Here is an 18,956-nt window from a genome sequence, read left to right on the forward strand (position 1 = left end):
TGTGCTACACCCAAGCTATGCCCTGGACAAGCACACCCGAACCACAATACATGGGGTAACCTACTCTCTCAATCCTAGTGTTACTACTGACGCATAAGAGGTGCTAGTAGCATTTACTAACCCGAATCTTTTCCTCCTTGGCAGTTGGCAGTGTGCTATGCAATCACCTCTTGCTAACATGGTCCCCATAGGTGTTCCAACCCACCAGTGAGAACACTCATGACTCACTCCGACTCACAAGTGCCCGCCCGTGGGATCCATCCTTGGAATATGCATGCTATCGATGCATGTGTGGCCAGGTCAACCCTGCACACAATGTCTTCCTTATGGTGAGCCACAATGCTTTGTCAAAGTAATGGAAATAAGGAGTGCAAGGCACACCATGCTTACTCAAGGTAGTGCTTAAGCTTTTGCCCTTTTTTTAGAAGAAGACAATCGACTCCCAAAAAAAATCATATCATTGTACTTTGAATTACCACGTCTTTGTTTTCTAAAATGCCCCTGTTCTTTTTCCAAAATGCCTGTATGATGACGCAGTACATTAACATGCGTCGAGCGAGGAATATTTGCAATCCTTAAGCCCATGAGCCATGTAAATGCAATCCTTAAGCCCATGAGCCATGTAAATGCGCTCTGCAAATGTCATGGCTGTGCCAAATGATTAACCTGTGACAACATGGGCTCTTAATTACACTTATCAGAATTTAGAAGAAGACAATCAACCGCCTAATTTTGTCTTCCGCCTAATAAAATTATACCATTGTACTTTGAATTACCACGTATTTGTTTTCTAAAATGCCCCTGTTCTTCTTCCAAAATGCTAGTATGATGACATGGTACATTGACATGCCTTGAGTGAGGGATATTAGCAATCCTTGAGACCATGAGCCATGCAAATGTGCTCTGCGAATGTTATAGCCATGCAAATGATTAACCTGTGACAACACGGACTCTTAAGTACAGTTATTAGAATGGTTTCATTTGAAGGAACTCAGTAGTAGCAAAAAAGGTACCATACATAGTTTCCAACCAATGTCAATTGAGTTTGTTTGGGATAGTTGATCTTCATCACAATCAGGGGATCGAATATGTGAAAAACAGATGCTTCTTGTGGATTGGCTAATTCGTTGTGTACTATACAGATTGAGCAATCTGGGTTGATTTGCAAAGCCTTGAAACTGTTGTCAATAGATGACGTGACAAGGGAAAATCAATTGAGGAGGTTTCGCAGCTTCAGCCATTCTTAGTAAATACCATGAGGCATAAAATGCACTAATAAGGAGTCATATGGTGCAAAATGTGTTGTAAATTGTCGATGATAGGTGTAAAGTCCTCTTGAGTTAATGTTGATATTTGATGACTTGATGTGGCTTAATGTTGATAATTTGATGTAGTTTAATGTTGATTTTTTATAATATAAGACGTGCGTAGCGTACTAAATGATGTTAGAAAAGAGGGGAAATAAAAAGATTACACTTGGGCGCTTTTGTAACGCTTAGGCAGGCGACTTGTTTCTTAAGCTTTTAGGCAGCCCCCCAATGCCTTGGCGCCGTATCAACTATGCTTTATCTTAAAATGCTTGATTCCAAAGTTGATCTCCATAGCTCCAATTTATCCTTAATCTCTGCACTTGTTTCATCCATCAAAACAATATCATCAACAAAGAGCATACACCACGGAATCTCGCTTTGAATGTTCTTGGTTAAATCATTGATGATAACCGCACACTAATAAGGGCTTAGAGCTGATCTTTGATATAGCCCAATTGTAGTTGGGAATTCACTTCCTTGTGCTCCCATAGTTCTCACACTTGTCACCTTGTCCTCACTCCTCATGCATATCTTTTATTATATCCGCATATTTACTGGACACCCTTCTCTTTCTAGTACATGCCGAATTAACTTTCTAGGGACTCTATCATAAGCTTGACTCTATCATAAGCTTTTTCTTAGTCAATAAAGACCATGCAAAGATCCTTGTCACAAGCTCTAAATCTTTCCATGAGCTTTCTGAGTAAGTAAATAGCATGTCGTGGATTTACTTGGCATAAAACTAAATTGGTTCTTCAGTATTGTAGTTTCTTTTCTCCAGTGAGCTTCAATAACCTTCTCCCACAATTTTATGGTATGACTTATTAGTTTTATGCCTCTATTGTTATTATCGCTTTGAATATCACTTTTATTTTTGTAGATTGGAACTATAGTGCTTTTCCTCCAATCATCTGACATCATAGAAACTCTTATTTCAATCTTGACTACCTGAAAACTTTGAGAAGCACAGTTGAATGAGACTATTTCGATTCTGACAACTATGATACTTGTTTACAGCTGGACAACTAGATATACGGGGAAGATATCAGCAGAATTCATCTCCGAGGAGATCTAGGTTGTATAAATGCAACACCATAAGAAAAGCCATCTAAAGACTCTATACCATTGTGGGGTCGTATTTAGATCCTATTGTACCTGTTCCATGGATGACTAAATAAAAATTCCCATTGGGATGAGTGGTGTTTTCAATTACTCGATGCTGCGATAGGGGGCTTGTGAGAGAAGGGAATTGGTGACAGGTGGTGTTTTCAATTATTCGGTGCTGTGATATGGGGCTTGTGAGTGAAGGGAATATAGGGTGCTGGTGGCACTTCTAAGATTTTATTGAAGAACTTTCATTTATTTTATTTTAAATTTGTGCTGGCAATAGGTATTTGATGGCCTGGGAAATGGAACTAGGGAATTCAGTGGACTAAGCTGAATCACTTTTGATGTTGATTGATTGTCTCTCTTGGAATCTATAGTTTTGGATGTATCACATTGCCACTTGATAGGAAAGAGAAGGAAAGCTGTACATTTTTGTAGTGCCAATGCTGTTATTTCCTTCTATATTTGAGACAGACTTGTTGACCATTTGGTGATTGATTTGGAATTTCTTCTTGTTATCCTATTTTCTGCTTCTGTTATGATTCCATGTCTTGTGTTTGATGCAGAAAATAGATGAGGCTGCTGTGCAGAAGGTATTCCTGAAGTCCCTAGATAACTACATCAAATGGTGCAGCTACTTGATTATTTCACCAGTTTGGGGCAAGTATGGGATTTTAGTGCCTTCATCTTTTTATACTTATTTATTGCCTCTGTTTCAATGGGTTCTGTGATCTGTTTCTTTCTTCAACTGGATGAGTTTAGATAAAATGTTTTTTCTTTCTTCTGATGAATGAGATGAGACAGTATTCACAGTTGTAAATTTGTGTAGTTTGGAGGCTGTGAGCAAGGAGAAGAAGATACTATATGTTTCTGTGTGGTTTCTGATATGGGGTGAAGCTGGCAACATAAGATTTCTTCCAGAGTGCTTATGCTACATATTTCATCATGTGAGTTGACCATAAATTTTTTTTTCTCTTCTCTGCACCCTTCCATGATTTGTTTTTGTTCTAGTTTTAAGATGTGTTCGTGTCTACATCGGCTATTCTCTTTTTAGTTTTTCCTACTCATTTAAAATAAAACCTGTAAAATCTCAGTGCCTATGTTTACAGTTATTTATAAATTAGGAAATTTCTGATTTCATTCAGTAGTTAATATGTGATTTTGTGAGCTTCCCCCTCCCCCTTTTCTTTTTCTATATTACCCTTTTACTTTATAACTGTTTAGTTGTTATACTTATGCTTTGTTGGATGCCAGAGATTCTCATGTGATGGATCTTGGTGTTGTATATTTATTAAAGTTCTGTTTATTTTTCCTTCCTAAATGTAAAGTAGCGTAACGAGGGAAGCTGGATATTTCTGTACTTCGAAGTTTAGAATGTAGAGTTCTTATGGTATTCAGTTTTCCAGACCTTCTGATTGAGCAGAGACTTACTTGAGTTTGGGAAGAGAATTTGCTTAATGGTGATGGCTTTCTTATTCTAATATCCTTGTGCCATTCTCTTAACTGCAAGATACACTGAATGCAAGTCTATCACTGACGTCTGAAGCAGTTATTTGTTCATTTTGCGATTGGGAGTGGTTGCCCCAGTGAAGATGCAGGAGTCTTCTTTCCATCTTGTACTATTCTTTTGGTGTGAGAAGACATTTGCTTGATGCCATAATGGCCAGCCGGAACCATTTTAACTGTAGTACAAACCAGTTTGTCATGCCTGGCCAACTTGTGAACTTAAATAAAGCAAACACAACTGGGGATTTAATTTTCCAATGGGAAGAAGGTTCTATATACAAGCACCCTGAAGAGGAATCTCGTAATGGGTGGCAAATACCCTCCCAGTAAAGACAACAAGAACAACAACAGCAACAACGGTGATTGAAGAAAATGGATAGTCCAGAATGAGGAATCTCTTAAGAGATTTAGAGTCCTTATAAGATATATCTCTCTGGAGGGAGTGCTATACGAAACTGCTTCCTTTTCCTATTAGTAGTAGATCTTCGAGTCCTGAGTCCTGAGTCCTAAGTCTTTTTGGTTGAAATCTAATGGGCTTCCTTATGAGTGATTTGAGGTCCGTTAAAAGATTTCAAAGGGTCTACTTTGATGCATTACGTGTGGCTGCTTCTCTATTTGGGTGGATATGACGTGATCTTTTTTTTCTTTTTTTGGTGTGTGTGTGAAGAATATGACGTGATCATTTAAATCCTGATGGGTTGGCCTTCTTGTAGGAAGCAAAATTCTGGTATTTCTGCCTATAATTTTGCAGAGCTTGGCAGAACATTGTATGGGAAACTTTATATTTCCTTCTTGTTCCTTTTGTGCATATATATTTTGTTCCTAGCCTCTGCTCTGTGTTTTTATTTTCTGTTTTGTCAAGGTGAACTTTGCAGTTTACCTTGTACATATTTTTCCAATATCAATCTAAGATTTCTACTGTAGTTACTTATCAAAAAAAAAAAAAAAAAAAAAAAAAAAAAAAAAAAGAACAAAACTTTGATGTTGTTTTCTTGGGCAACGCTTTTCCACATGCAGGTCTACCCAACTGAATGCAAAGAAGACTCGTCGAAGTAATTTAGGTCTACTATATGAATCTTCTCTTGCCGTTCCCCTCTATTTTGATTTATAACTTGGCCTCATATAACTACTTGATTTTCTTTTTAATTTTCTGTTAAGATACTTCATCGTCAAAAAAGATAAAAGATATAGAGATTTAGTGTCTTGCATTCAGTACTAGTGGTTTTGGTTGGATGTATGTGTTGTATTAGAATCTGTGTCTAATGTGCTAGGCCCATTCATTACCTGTATTCTTTTTGTTCTCTTTCTTACTATATTTACATTAATTTATATTAATCTATTTTGGTGCGTCAGGTAGGTAGCCGGCACCATATTATATACAGCCAATCTACCCTTTGCATGGATCCCCGTATTTTTTGATCACATATTACCCCTTTCTATGGTCTATGTCTTTTCTTCTTGTTGTCAGGGCATCCCACGCAATCGACACACGGTATTGAGCTACTTCGCAACATATTCAAGAGCATGTTAAGAATGTTGATAATAAAAGGAGGATACGATGTGGTTCTTGGAACATTGGTTCACTGACGGGCAAGAGTTTGGAATTGATTCATGCTATGAGGAGGAGAAGGATTAACATTGCATGTATCCAAGAGACTAGATGGAAAGGGATGAAAGCTAAGATGTTGGAGGACGACTTTAAACTTTGGTATTTGGGAGACCAGAGTGGAAGAGGCGGAGTTGGCATAGTGGTGGATAAAGACCTTCAGAACGATGTGGTAGACGTCAAAAGAGTGGGATATAGGATTATATCCTTAAAGATGGTGTTAGATAAAGATGTGGTCAACATTGTTAGTGTTTACGCTCCACAAGCAGGATTGGATGAGTTGCAAGCTACAATTTTGGGAACACATGGATGAATTGATGCATAGTTTTAGACCGGATGAAAAGATTATTATGGGCGATCTGAACGGACACATTGGGAAGGATATGAGAGGTTATGCAGAGGTGCACGGAGGTTATGGTGTTGGGGAGAGGAATGAGGAGGGAATCTCAGTTTTGGACTTCGCAACTGCCTACGATCTATCTATTGCTAACATTCTTTTCGCTAAAAGGGAAGAACACTTAATTACGTACAAAAGTGGACAGCATTCCAGTCAAATAGACTTCTTCCTCACTAGAAGGCCTGACAGATGGATGTGTAAGGATTGTAAGGTCATACCTGGGGAGAGTTTAACCTCTCAACATAGATTGTTGATCTTGGACATGTACTTCTGTTTACCAAAGAAAAAAATAAGGAACCAAGTGTGCCCTAATGTTAGGTGGTGGAGATTAAAAGGAGAGTCAGTGGGGGTTCTTTACAGATAATGTGAAGCATGGAAAGTTGGATTGTGACGGGGACGCCAACATGATGTGGAATGAGATGACATGTTGCATTAAGAACATCAAGACTTGGTGGTGGGATGTTGAGGTCCAGGTTGCCATCAAGACTAAGAAAGATAATTTTAAAATTTGGCAGAGGACTAGGGAAGTCGAAGATAAAGAGAGATATGAGGCGCCAGGAATGAGGCAAAAAGGATTGTGGGGAAAGCACAGGCGAGAAAATATAATGACTTCTACAAAAATTTAAATACCAAGGACGGGGAAAAGGCTATCTATAAGATAGCTAAAATTCGAGAAAGGAAGAGTAGGGATGTAGACCAGGTTCAACGTATTAAGAATGAGGATGATAGAGTACTTGTGAAGGATGAAGACATAAAGAGGAGATGGGATGAGTATTTTTGTAACTTGCTTAATGGAGACAATCGTAATTGGAGTGGTTCGAGTAGCCTGCCCCACAATAGGAATCACAGGCATGTACGTAAGATAGGAGAGACCGAGGTTAAGGAAGCCCTAAGGAAGATGAAAGTAGGGAAGCCATCAGGCTCGGATGAGGTCCCTATTGAAGTGTGGAGGAGTTTGGGACCATGTGGTGTTGGTTTGGTTGACAAGGCTGTTAAACAAGATTATGAACACGAATAAGATGCCTGATGAGTGGAGGAGAAGCATTATTGTCCCAATTTACAAGAATAAAGGCGATATCTAGAGTTGCAACAACTATAGAGGCATAAAACTTATGGGTCATACAATGAAACTATGGGAGAAGGTAATAGAAGTTCGCCTAAGGAGCGAAACTAATATCTCAGGGAACCAATTCGGCTTCATGCCTAGGAGATCCACTACAGAAACGATCTACCTTATTAGGAGGCTTATGGAAAAAGCCAAAACCTACAAGAGAGATCTTCATATGGTCTTCATTGACTTAGAAAAGGCCTACGACAGGGTTCCCAGAGATCTAATTTGGCAAGTTTTAGAGAAGAAAGAAGTGTCAAGTAAATATGTGGATATACTTAAAGACATGTATAGAGATGTGGTGACTAGTGTGAGATCTGTGGGTGGCCAAGATGTTGAGTTTCCGATTAATATTAGGTTACATCAAGGATCCGCATTGAGCCCTTACCTATTTACAATGGTCATGGATGAATTAACTAGGAATATTCAAGAAGAAGTCCCGTGGTGCATGCTTTTTGCAGATGATATTGTACTGGTTGGTGAAACAGTGCTAGAGATCAATGATAAGTTGGAACTATGGAGATACACTTTGGAATCAAAAGGTCTTAAGATAAGTAGAACAAAGACGGAACATATGAAGCGTAACTTCAATCGATTGAGGATTGATAGCGAGGAAGTGAAAATTAATGGGAGAGAAATCCCACAATGTGACTGCTTTAGATATCTGGGCTCTACGTTAAACAAAGAAGGTGAGATTGATGATGATGTTTCCCATAGAATTAAAGTAGGATGGATGAAATGGAGAGGGGCGTCTGGAGTGTTATGTGATCGACGTATTCCTCTAAAGCTTAAGGGAAAATTCTACAGGACAACCATAAGACCTACTATGATGTATGGTGCAGAATGTTGGGCAGTCAAGAAGCGTAACATAGATAAGTTGAGTGTGGCTGAGATGAGGATGTTGAGATGGATGTGCGGCAAAACCCGGAGAGATAGAATAAGGAACGATCAAGTTAGAACAGATTTAGGAGTTGCACCAATTCAGATAAGCTCAGAGAATGTCGGTTATGATGGTTTGGGCATGTCCAAAGGAGGCCTTTGGATGCCCCAGTACGAAGAAGTGACCAGATGCAGATGAATGGAGCTAAAAGGGCTAAGGGTTGGCCAAAAATGACCATTGAGGAGGTAGTTAGAAGAGACATGTAAAAGTTAAGTTTTCACCCTAATATTGCATCTAACAGAGCTGTCTGGAGGGCTAGGATCCGAGTTGCCGATTGTTCGTGAGTGAGAAATCCCTTTTTTTTTTTTTTTTTTTTTTTTTGTGCTTTGCGGATCCATATAGCCGACCCCATTTAGTTGGGATAAGGCTAAGTTTTGTTGTTGTTGTTGTTTAGATACTTCATATCGATCCATAAAAAGAGAGACGCCTATTTATCTCCATTCATTGAGTATTTTGTATTCTTGAATTGTATGGTGGGGTCTTTGTTTGCTCATTATTTCTTCTTTTTGGCTGTGGTTCTGTGTACTTATTTAACAGTGAATTGCTTGATTCAGATGGTAAGGGAACTTGAATTGAATTTACGACAGCAGATTGCACAGCCAGCAGATAGTTGCAAGATAGAGAGTGGAGTATCATTCCTTGAGAAAGTTATTTCTCCCCTGTATGAAGTTGTTGCGGCGGTATGTGTACCTTCTTTTTTTTATAGATTGTGCTTCGACTTCATGTATAAATTGCTTCTGTCTATGAAATGGTTATGAGTATGTCTCAACAATGGAAAAGGTGTTTGTATGACGCATAAGCCATCAGGTCTGTCTGTTTAGAAGGGGAGCCTTATTGCCAAAATCACTGTCTATTTAGAAGGGGAGCCTTATTGCCAAAATCACAGTGACCTCATTGACATGAGCCCTATATGTACTCTGTCTGATGGTCTGTTTTCTGAACATTGCTTACTGTTTTTATTAGAATTATCTTGTACCACCCCTCTTTTGAAACCTTATATGAGATACCACCCTAAAATCTCAAAAATGCTTAGTGTATACCCTGTTTTAAAAAAATAATTACTCTTAAATCCATTCCGTTAGCTCACAAGCATCAAGTGATGACGTGTCACTGTTGGTATTTTTTAAATGACAAGTTAATTTACCCTATTATGTAATAAACCCACCCCTTTAGACTGATCTGCCTTCTTGTTGGTCTCGGTGGAACACAGAACGCAGCCATGAGTTCTTCACCTCCGCTTTCCAAAGCTACTTGTATACTCTTTCTAGTCAGAAATTTAGTAAAATCTAAAAAAATTGTTCTTTTTATTCATTTCATTCTCCCTTTGGTAATCTATACTAAAAGGGCTAATTTCCGGTGGTTGTTCTTGGTTTCCCAGTAAGTTACACAGAGCTCTTCCTTCCAAAGCTACTTGTTCATAAACTTTCCTTCCTTGGATTCATCAGAAAACTCATATCCTGGCTATTTCGATTAATGTGTCTTGGAGATTTTCTCGAATCCGACGTTGCTTGGTCTGAAATCCCACTCATCCTCCTGAATTACACTGTTTCTGCAGTTCTGATCTGAGAAATCCTACCTGTAGTGAAGTTCGAAGACTTGATCACCACCAAAGATGCTGAAACACCGGATAGTTGCGCTGTCTGTCTTTATGAATTCGAGGGTCGAGAAGAGATCAGACGTTTAACGAACTGCCAACACATCTTCTGCAGAGGTTTGTCTGGCTCAATGGGTGGATCATGATCGGAAAACTTGTTTGTGGGTTTTTTGATTTTCTAGTTTTCTTCTTTTCCCTCTTCTTACTGACTTAAATATTCACCTAGATTTATTCGTCCTTTCTGGGTTTTTGATTTTTGAACTTTCTGACCTTTTCTTTTCTTTTCTTCCTCTTGATTTTTCGCTTCCATGGGACTCTCTCATTGAAGACCCATCCCTCAAAACGATTTTGATAACCCTATAATTCCTGAACCCACAAAAACTTCAAAGTTCTCTTCTACAGTCCAAGTCCATTGCCAAGTGGATTCAAGAACTCTCCTGCTAACTCCAGTGTGAGTTCAACTCCTTTGCGGTTCTTTAAGCGACCTTTCCCTCCTCCTTCCCCTGCAAAGCACATCAAAGCATTGCTTGCTCGCAGGCATGGCTCTGTGAAGCCGAATGAAGCCACAATCCCTGAAGGAAGTGAGTGTGAAGTTGGATTTGATAAGATTTTCGGGTTCTTGAAGCAGGTTTCCACAAAATATGAGCTTGGAGAGGAGGTGGGTCGTGGGCATTTCGGCTATACTTGTTCTGCAAAGGTGAAGAAAGGGGAATTGAGGGGGGCAAGAATTTAAGCTTTCTCGTTTGTTGGGTTCTAATCTTTAGATTAAAGCAACAAGAGATACTGGGAGATCAACCTTTCTTGTTGATACCACCCTAAAATCTCAAAAATGGCAAACGTACCCCTAAAGTCTTACACTATTAGTTTAGATATGAAAATTACTCTTTTGACCCTAAAACAAAATATGAATAAAAAAGCCAGTTCTCATTCTCTTCACCTCAGTTTCTCTGTTTTCAAACCACTTACTCTGTTTGAACCCTAACTAAAACACATGATTTTACCCAAGTCCTCTTCACCCCTACCTCTACTCACCTTCACCGTGCAGTTGAGGCAGCCATCAAGCACAGCGGCGAGCACTGAGAGAGACGCACTTTCCGACACAACTCCACCGTCGGCGGTCTTCTCCTTCACTGTGCAGAGGCGAGCGTAGGTCCATTTGGTCAGTCTTTCCTCTGTTTTTGGTTCTTTCGTCCATTTTTTTTCTCTACCTGATTTTCTTCCAGATTTCTTCTCTGGAATCTTATGGAGCAGTGATTTTCTTCCAGATTTGTTCTCTGGAATCTTATGAAATAGAGGGCAACACTTGAGAACCAAAATCTATATACCTATATAAAATGTGCCAGCCATGAGGTTACAAAGGTTCCAATGTTCAACTGAAATTATACCCACGAAGAACGAACTAAAAACTAAGTCGAAATTATAAAATCCAAGTAAGAGCGACCTCCCAGCCAATGTCGAGTGATAAAGCAGAAATCCAAGCGGCTAATGCACCACCTGATCTGGAACCACAAGGTCCTCACATTACCAAGTTTACCTAACCTGATGAGGAAACAAAATAGTAACCAACTAAGCAGCCTAAAGAACATAAACTCAAGAAACACAACCTCCGACTGAGTGAACTTCTTGAGCGATTTGAAGGAGAATATTGACATTGGCCAATTAAGTGAGTAATCAACTCCAGTGTCCATCACCAAAGCATTACCGTAGACCTTGAAAAGATTGCAAGTGTTGGTGGTGGAGTTTAGGACATAGCCAGGGTTGCAAGAATAAAGAGTTGAATTGAAGACGAAGGAGTTCGCCGGACATGGTCGGAGAAGAGCTGCCATTAAGATCTGAGATTCTTTTTGCGTCTCTGTGATAGAATTGCTATAACTGAAAGCAATTTAACAGAAGAAGCCTTCGCCGCGAGTCCCTCCACATTGCCGTCCGTCGCCATTGCCGCTACTCTTCACGGAGAGTGATCGCCGGTGGTCCCAACGTGAAGGTATCGATTTGGAGATGGGTATAGTAGCTATTGATTTGGAGATGGGGACTTATTAGATGGGTATAATTAGGTACTTCACATTTAGCAAGGGCGTTTTGGTATTTAAAAAAATATACAGTAGCTGACATCAACATATAAGGTATATTCTGTAACAGCGACTCACGGTAAGGGGTCTGATATAATTTGGTATTACAAAGGGGGTGTTCTTATGATAGTGGCATTCTCTTGGAGGTGTCGCTGTAAATTACCCTTATTACAATCGTCATCTTATAATCATCCCAAATATGTTGTCCAAGTTTGACCATCATTATCATCATCATCATCTAACCTTAGATAAGTTAAATTAACTTCAATTTTCAAAAGAAAACTAAAGCCTATCGTAATTTAAAAACAAATGTTTAAAATATCGGTTTTCAACAACAGCCACATTCAGCACATTATCCTGTACCTACATGCAAGTTTAACATGGATATCTCTCTGGCACATGGCAAAGAGACAGATTGTACTTTCTCATCTTGAAAGGACGCTGGGACTAGGTGCAAGGTATTTTGACTTCCTAGTATGAGCCACAAGCTCATAGGCTAGGCTATAACCATGCACTGCTCATTGGAATTTTTTTGATAGTTGTTATTGAAGTTTTTTTTTTCACTTCTGAATATACAACGACAACAAACTCAGCCTTATCCCAACTTGATGGGGTCGGATACATACAAAACAAAATAGAAAATTTTCCAAACAGATAAGGGGATATAAAGAGATGGAAAGATGAGAGTAGGAAGAAGAGAATAAGAGAAAAGAGGCATAACCCAGCAAGTTAGGAAATTCTCAGCTAAATGGGGTTGGATACATGGATCTGTGCCCTCGAATAGGCTCTATCCAAGGTCATACTTGGGACAAGACCGAGACTATGCAAGTCATTCTTCACCACTTCATTTATGGTCATTTTTAGCCTACCCCCATCTCTTTTGGCTCCTTCAATCTGAACCAGATTACTCCACCATACTGGGTGCATCCTCAAGCTTCCTTTGGAGTTTGGACAAGGCCATACCACCTCAAACAACATTCGCGAAGTTAGTCGTTGATCATTGCAACTCCCAAATCAGCTCTAACGTGCTCATTCCTTTACTTTATCCTTCCTACTTTTGCCACACATCCATCTTAACATCCTTATCTCAGCTACACATAGCTTCTTTATATGACTCTTAACTGTCCAACATCTTGCCCCATACATCATAGCTGGACGCACAATCGTCCTAAAGGATTTTCTATTAAGCTTTATAGGGATACGCCAATCACAGGATAATTCGGACAGACCTCTCCACTTCATCCATCCCATTTTAATTCTCTGTTAAACAGTATCCTTTACTTCACTGATTCAGATGAGTCACTTTATGGGCTTATTTTAATGCAAATAAGCCTTAGGTTAGGTTATGTATGTGGTGGACCTTTGATCTTATGAATTTTCTTTGTAATAAACCACTTTAATGGGCCTAAAATATGGGTAGAAAGTAGAAAAATGGGATTTAATTCATTAGTTTAGTTAAAGTCATGTTTTGAGTTTATTTCCTTTGTTATTTCAGTTTCCTAATCAGTTTAGGTTTCCTAATTAGTTAAGGACATGGTTTATTAGTCCGTATCATACCTTATCGGCCGATACGTATCCGTATCGGCCCTTACCGATACGATACCGACCGATACGATACATAAATTTTTTAAAACCCTTTTGTATCGATACGCATCTTACGATACGCATCGATACGTACCGATACACACCGATACACACCGATACTCTATGAAAAATTCAAAATCAAAGTGAAATGTACATTTCGGTATGTATCGGTACGTATCGGTACGTATCGACCGATACACACCGATATGTATCGATACGGTCATAAAATGGACAAAATGGGTAAATTTTTAGAAAAACATAATTTTTTGAGGTGTTTTTGTTCCAAAGTTGCTGCCAACCATTTTTCTCTAACTAAAGTGAAAATCAATGTTGGGAACAAGGATTTTACATTTATGGAACAACTACAAACCTTGGATTCTTAGTGCGATACTCTTAATTTACTATTTATGCATAATACATGTTATATATAACTTTTTTTAACTAATTTTTTATGCAAAAGTGTATAAAAAAGTGTTTCCTATCCATTTATGTGTGTATCTTTAGCGTATCTAAACATATTTCCGATATGATACAATATCCTCCGATACGTATCTTAATTTTGGCCGACCGATATGGCGACCGATACCGATACTTTAATCCTTGGTTAAGGATTGGGTTAGGCCTTTCCTTTTTAGTGTTTGAGTCAGTTTTGAGTCTTCTATATAAGTTTGTAAGGGGCTACAACATTGAACACGAATTTATTAATGAAAAAAAAGATGGCTTATGTTGTTGTGCTGTGCGATGCAGTTAGGTGAGATGCCCTAGGTGAGATGCCTAAACATGAGGGTGAGATGCCCATTCACTAGTTCTTCTTCTCCCTTCTCAACCCTCCATCGCATTCTCTTTCTTTTCTTATTTTCCTTTTATTTGTTTGCTGTGAGAGAGTGTTTGAGAGCTAGAACCAAGCCTATTGGAGGACATCTTCTTTATTCAGCCAGAATTTCAGATCCTGCCTGGGATTAGTATCACTTGTGATTCTAGTTTTACATTAGTCACCTTCTTTATTTATGATTATATATTTAAAATAATCACTTTGTGGAATCTCTTTCCTCACCATTTCATTTTCTATCAAAGAGTGGGTAAAGTTACAAATCACATAATCCATCTTCGATCAGCTAATCTTAAAACCTATTATTTTCGAGGTTGATCTTCATAGCCCCAACTTAGCGTTAATCCCTGCTTTTGTCTTACCCACTAAAACGTTGTCATCTGCAAAGAGCATACACCAGGGACCTCGTTTAGAATGCACTTGTTTAACACATCCATAATAAGCACAAACAGATAGAGGCATAAGGCCAACCCTTGATGTAACCCTATCGTAATTGGGAACTCCTTGGCTTGTCCTCCCACATATCTCACACTAGTCACCACGCACTCATACATATCCTCAATTATATCCACATATGTACTCGGCACCTCTCTCTTTACTAGGACATGCCAGATTAAATCTCTAGGAACTCCATCATATGTTTTTCTTGGTCAATAAAGCCCATGTGGAGATCCTTCTTATGGGCTTCTCAGTAGGTAGATAGCCACAGTCATGGATATACATCGTATAAATCCTAATTAGTTCTCCAAGATCTTAGTTTCTCTTCTCAAGCGAGTTTTAATAACTTTGTCCCATAGTTTCATAGCATGACTCATTAGTTTTTTGCTTCTATAGCTATTGGAGCTCTGAGTATCCCCTTTTAATGATCAAGTGCAAAAATCATGTACAAAGTCAATCACTTTTAAAATTGATGGTTTAGGAAAGTAGTAAAGTCACATGTTAACAAGCTTGTCAACAACTCTAACGTAAGAACTACATAGGACTGAGTCCAAAGTTGCATACATATCTCCAAAACTCTCAACTAACTAATAAAAATGATAGTTCATTAGCTTTTCAAGTATACGACCAAATACAATTAGATGGAGCTAGAAGAAGGGAGGGGCAGGCCTAAAATGACTATTGATGAAGTGGTAAGAAAAGATATGCATATGGTAGTGCTCGATTCTAGTATGACTTTGGATAGTGTTATATGGAGGACAAGCATGGTTTAAAGTATCTCCGATACGATACGATATCCCTTCGATATGTATCTTAAATTTAGCCAATCGACACGGGGACTGATACTGATACTGATACTTTAATCCTTGATCTTCAACATATCTAGCGTATCTCCGATAGGATACGATACCCTTCGATACGTATCTTAAATTTAGCGAACTGATACGACCATTGATACCGATACTTTAATCCTTGAGGACAAGGACCCGTGTACCCCTTATAGGGGATGTTCTAGTGATGCTGCTTTGAATACTGTTTTGACTTCTTTCAACACTTTTTACTTCCTTTTGGTACTTTTTTTTTATTCTTATGTCTACCACTATTTTTGACCATATCGGATCCATGTGGCCGATCCTATTTAGTTGGGATAAGGTTATGGTTGTTTTTGTAGCTTTTCAAGTATAATAGAATACAACACTTAGTTATTGACCTATTGCATAGCAACAAAACAACTGGCTAAAGATTAATCACTCGCCTGGTATACAGCAACAGGCTACCTAAATATGGTGGATTTAGTCCTGGTTTCATGTTGTAGCTTTTCAAGTATAATAGAAACCAACAATCAGTTATAGACATATTGCATAGCAACAAACCAACTAGCTAAAGATTAATCCCTCACCTGGTGTACATCAACAGGCGTGGTCGATTTAGTCCTAGCTAGTTGAGTCGACCGACTGGCTATAGCCTAGGACAAACTTTAACAACACAATTCTCGCCTTTCTAAAATAATAATAGGAAAATTATCTTGTACCACCCCTCTTTTGAAACCTTATATGAGATACTTTGTACTACTCAAGATGTTGCCTCAATAAGTTCTTGTAGAATACAAGCTTTACCTGTCCATTTATGGCAAAAGACCAAACCCTTTTATGCCATTTTGGCTGATGGAAGTCGAACCAGCTGTATCAAGAAATGCATCAAGATACAAGGGTTGTTCCCCATATTTGAGTTGAATAGTCACATATGGACTACTTGGGTGTGTCCGCTTATTCATTGCTCGGGTGAATAAGGGTTCCTAGGTATATGACTATGTCTTGATGAATAGTAGTCTGAGCTTAATGACTTTGTCTCTGATGATGAAGAATTATCATCGCAGGATAAGCCAATGTCACAACTAGTGCAACAAGCTTGCTGATATTCAGCATAATCCAAGATGAAGCATTCTTCTTCACTCTCATCATCGGATTGTATAGGGACAAGTCCTAGTTTAGAGGCCATGTCACATATTTCTTCCTTAGCCTTATTCCAAGGTTGAGGACAATCCTTTCTTAGGTGTCCAGGTTTTCCACAATTATAACACTGAAGTTTGTCAGGGGTAGTCTTAGGTCTTCTAGAGTCTTTTCTGAATTTAGAAAACTTACTACCTCTCTTGTGTTGAGCTTCCTTGAAGGGTTTGTAGAAGGGCATCTTCTTCTTCTTCTTCTTCTTCTCAACATGATGCTTCTTACCATGCTTATGATGTTTGTCTCTTTTGGAGCATCCATAAGTGGTAGGAACTTTGTCATTCTTCTGACAGTATGCAGCTAAACCAATGTTTTTAGCGATCTGCTTCAACGATCGCTTGATGGCTTTAGCTTCCTGGCACTTCTTTACCAAGAATTGTTCAGTGAATGATCGCCTGATGCCGAAGTCATCCCGTATTGTAGGATTGTCTCTTTTGTAGGCATGATAGGCTACCATGACATCCTTAGATATGTCATTCGGTAATCTTCTGAAGAAATTATCCAAGTCATATACTTGGCCTTCATGAGATATGAGTTGCCTATATAACAACTCGAAGTCTGTGTAGTATTGATACACATATTCAAGTTTGCAAACTCTCATTTTGAGATCTTCTATGTCGTCGTCTTTAGGCAAAACTTGCAAATACTTCTCCATTAGGAATTCTGTGAGCTTGACAGCATCCGTATGGGTATTGTCAGCATCATTGTAATGAAGTTTCTTCATATTGGTGATGATTGCCTTATTCGAAGGATTATTCCACCAATAACTTAATGCTTCGGTGAGTGTACTTACCAGATATGTGTAGACATCCCTCCGGGGCCACTGCGGGTGTTCTCTGCAAGTGAGATTGGCATGTTGTGCCCAATCCATTAGGATTTTGGTTCTATCCTTCCCTTTAGAGAAGTCAAGAAAGACACCTTTCGCCGAGATTGGTTCCAACGGTATTCTATCGGGAACTCTTTTTGAAATATTTCTAACAGAGTTATGTCTGCTAGTTGAAGATTCTGGATCATCGACATATGATTTGTCGTGCTCCTGAATTTGACTAAATATCTCAATGGCTTCTTCATTGAGTTTAGCCAATTCTGCTCCTGCTGATTGTGCTAGCCCTCCCATTCTGGTCCGTGACGGAAACCATTAGTAGGAAGAATAGTGCTGCCAGATACCGTCTGTATCACTGGTGCTGCACCAGTAGTTGGAATCTTCTTTATAGCCTCCTGAATAGCCCTAAGGGTGATTTTAGGGTTGTAACCCGGTAAGGTCGGTATTCCAAAAACTACCTCTTGCATTCGCATTAGTGGAACTTCACTTCTCAGTGCTTCTTTTGCCGAGTTGCTACATTCGATGATATTAGCACTGAGGGTGAAAAGACTTTTGTTGACTCCTTCCATCATTTTGTTGTGCTCATCGACAAGGCTATTGATTTTGCTGACGTCCTTCAAACATTCAGCAAGATTGGATTGTTTAACTTCCTTCAGAAGTATTTCAACAGATGCATCTCGTCCCTTTTCAATCAATTCTTTGACTGAAGTTTGTAGAGTGTTGAATGCCGTAGTATGAGCCACAGCATCTCTCTTCAGTTCATTGATCTTTTCATCCCATAGAATGTCTTTAGCATTCCATTTGGATATTTGATCGACTAAAGCTTTCTTCAAGTCGTCCAAACTCTGGATGATGTCCTTCGTGTTCTTCTCAACATCGTCGAGCCGTGCATTAGTCTCCTGTTGATTTTCAGTTTGAGTTCTGAAGATCCTTTCGAGCATAATGCTTTGCCAATTCAGTGTTCTTTGTATGAACTATTGATTGTCCAAAAACACTGAGGTGAAACTTTCCGGGTTTACTATTCTTTGATAATAGCGTCCAGAAGTTCTTGATTGTTCCATCAATCCCCATGCTTCTTCTATAGACAAGAGTGATGGTTTTCCTTTCTTCTAAAGGATAACCGGGGTCTTGACATAACTGGTTTATTTCTTTCTCATTTTCAGAGATCTGGTTATGCAGATCTTGAGCGAAGGCTAGTTCTTTAGCCAAGGCTTGAGAAAGTAAGATGCGTAACTCAAATTTATCCATAAGTTAGCCTCTTTCCTTTGGCATTCTGGCATAATGTTTCCATTACATCAGAGTCCTCTAGATCTGAATCATCTCTTCTAGATGTCGATCCAAAGAATCTTTGGGAACAGCTTCCATCCTCATTCTGAAAGAATTCAGAGGTAACAGAGACTTTAGGAGTCTGTTTCTGTTTCCAATGCCATTCAAGGTTGGTCTTTGAAGGGATTCTCCTAGGTTGACATAGGATCGCCTTCTCACTACCTTTGATTTCAGATATATGGTCTACACCCATCTTGGCTTTGGTTTCAAGCCGAGTGTGTAGGACATAGTAGACTCGGGTTCGAAAAGATAAATTGTCTATATTCTTTAGGCAATTAGCGTTCTGAGTCTGCATATATACCTTTATGTAGTGTGC

General features: G+C 39.0%; 1 protein-coding gene across 2 annotated transcripts in view; it reads left to right on the plus strand.

The window, feature by feature from the left end:
* LOC122088890 (callose synthase 9) overlaps nucleotides 1–18,956 on the plus strand; it is a 99,400-nt gene that overhangs the window by 20,207 nt on the left and 60,237 nt on the right. For both annotated transcript variants that reach the window (XM_042658249.1, XM_042658250.1), the window contains exons 9-11: nucleotides 2,984–3,081; nucleotides 3,247–3,364; nucleotides 8,529–8,654. In XM_042658249.1, the coding sequence (XP_042514183.1) occupies nucleotides 2,984–3,081; nucleotides 3,247–3,364; nucleotides 8,529–8,654 (342 nt within the window). The remainder of the gene's footprint in view (nucleotides 1–2,983; nucleotides 3,082–3,246; nucleotides 3,365–8,528; nucleotides 8,655–18,956) is intronic.

Source organism: Macadamia integrifolia, chromosome 9 (genome assembly GCF_013358625.1).
Source record: "Macadamia integrifolia cultivar HAES 741 chromosome 9, SCU_Mint_v3, whole genome shotgun sequence".
NCBI classification, from domain to species: Eukaryota; Viridiplantae; Streptophyta; class Magnoliopsida; order Proteales; family Proteaceae; genus Macadamia; species Macadamia integrifolia.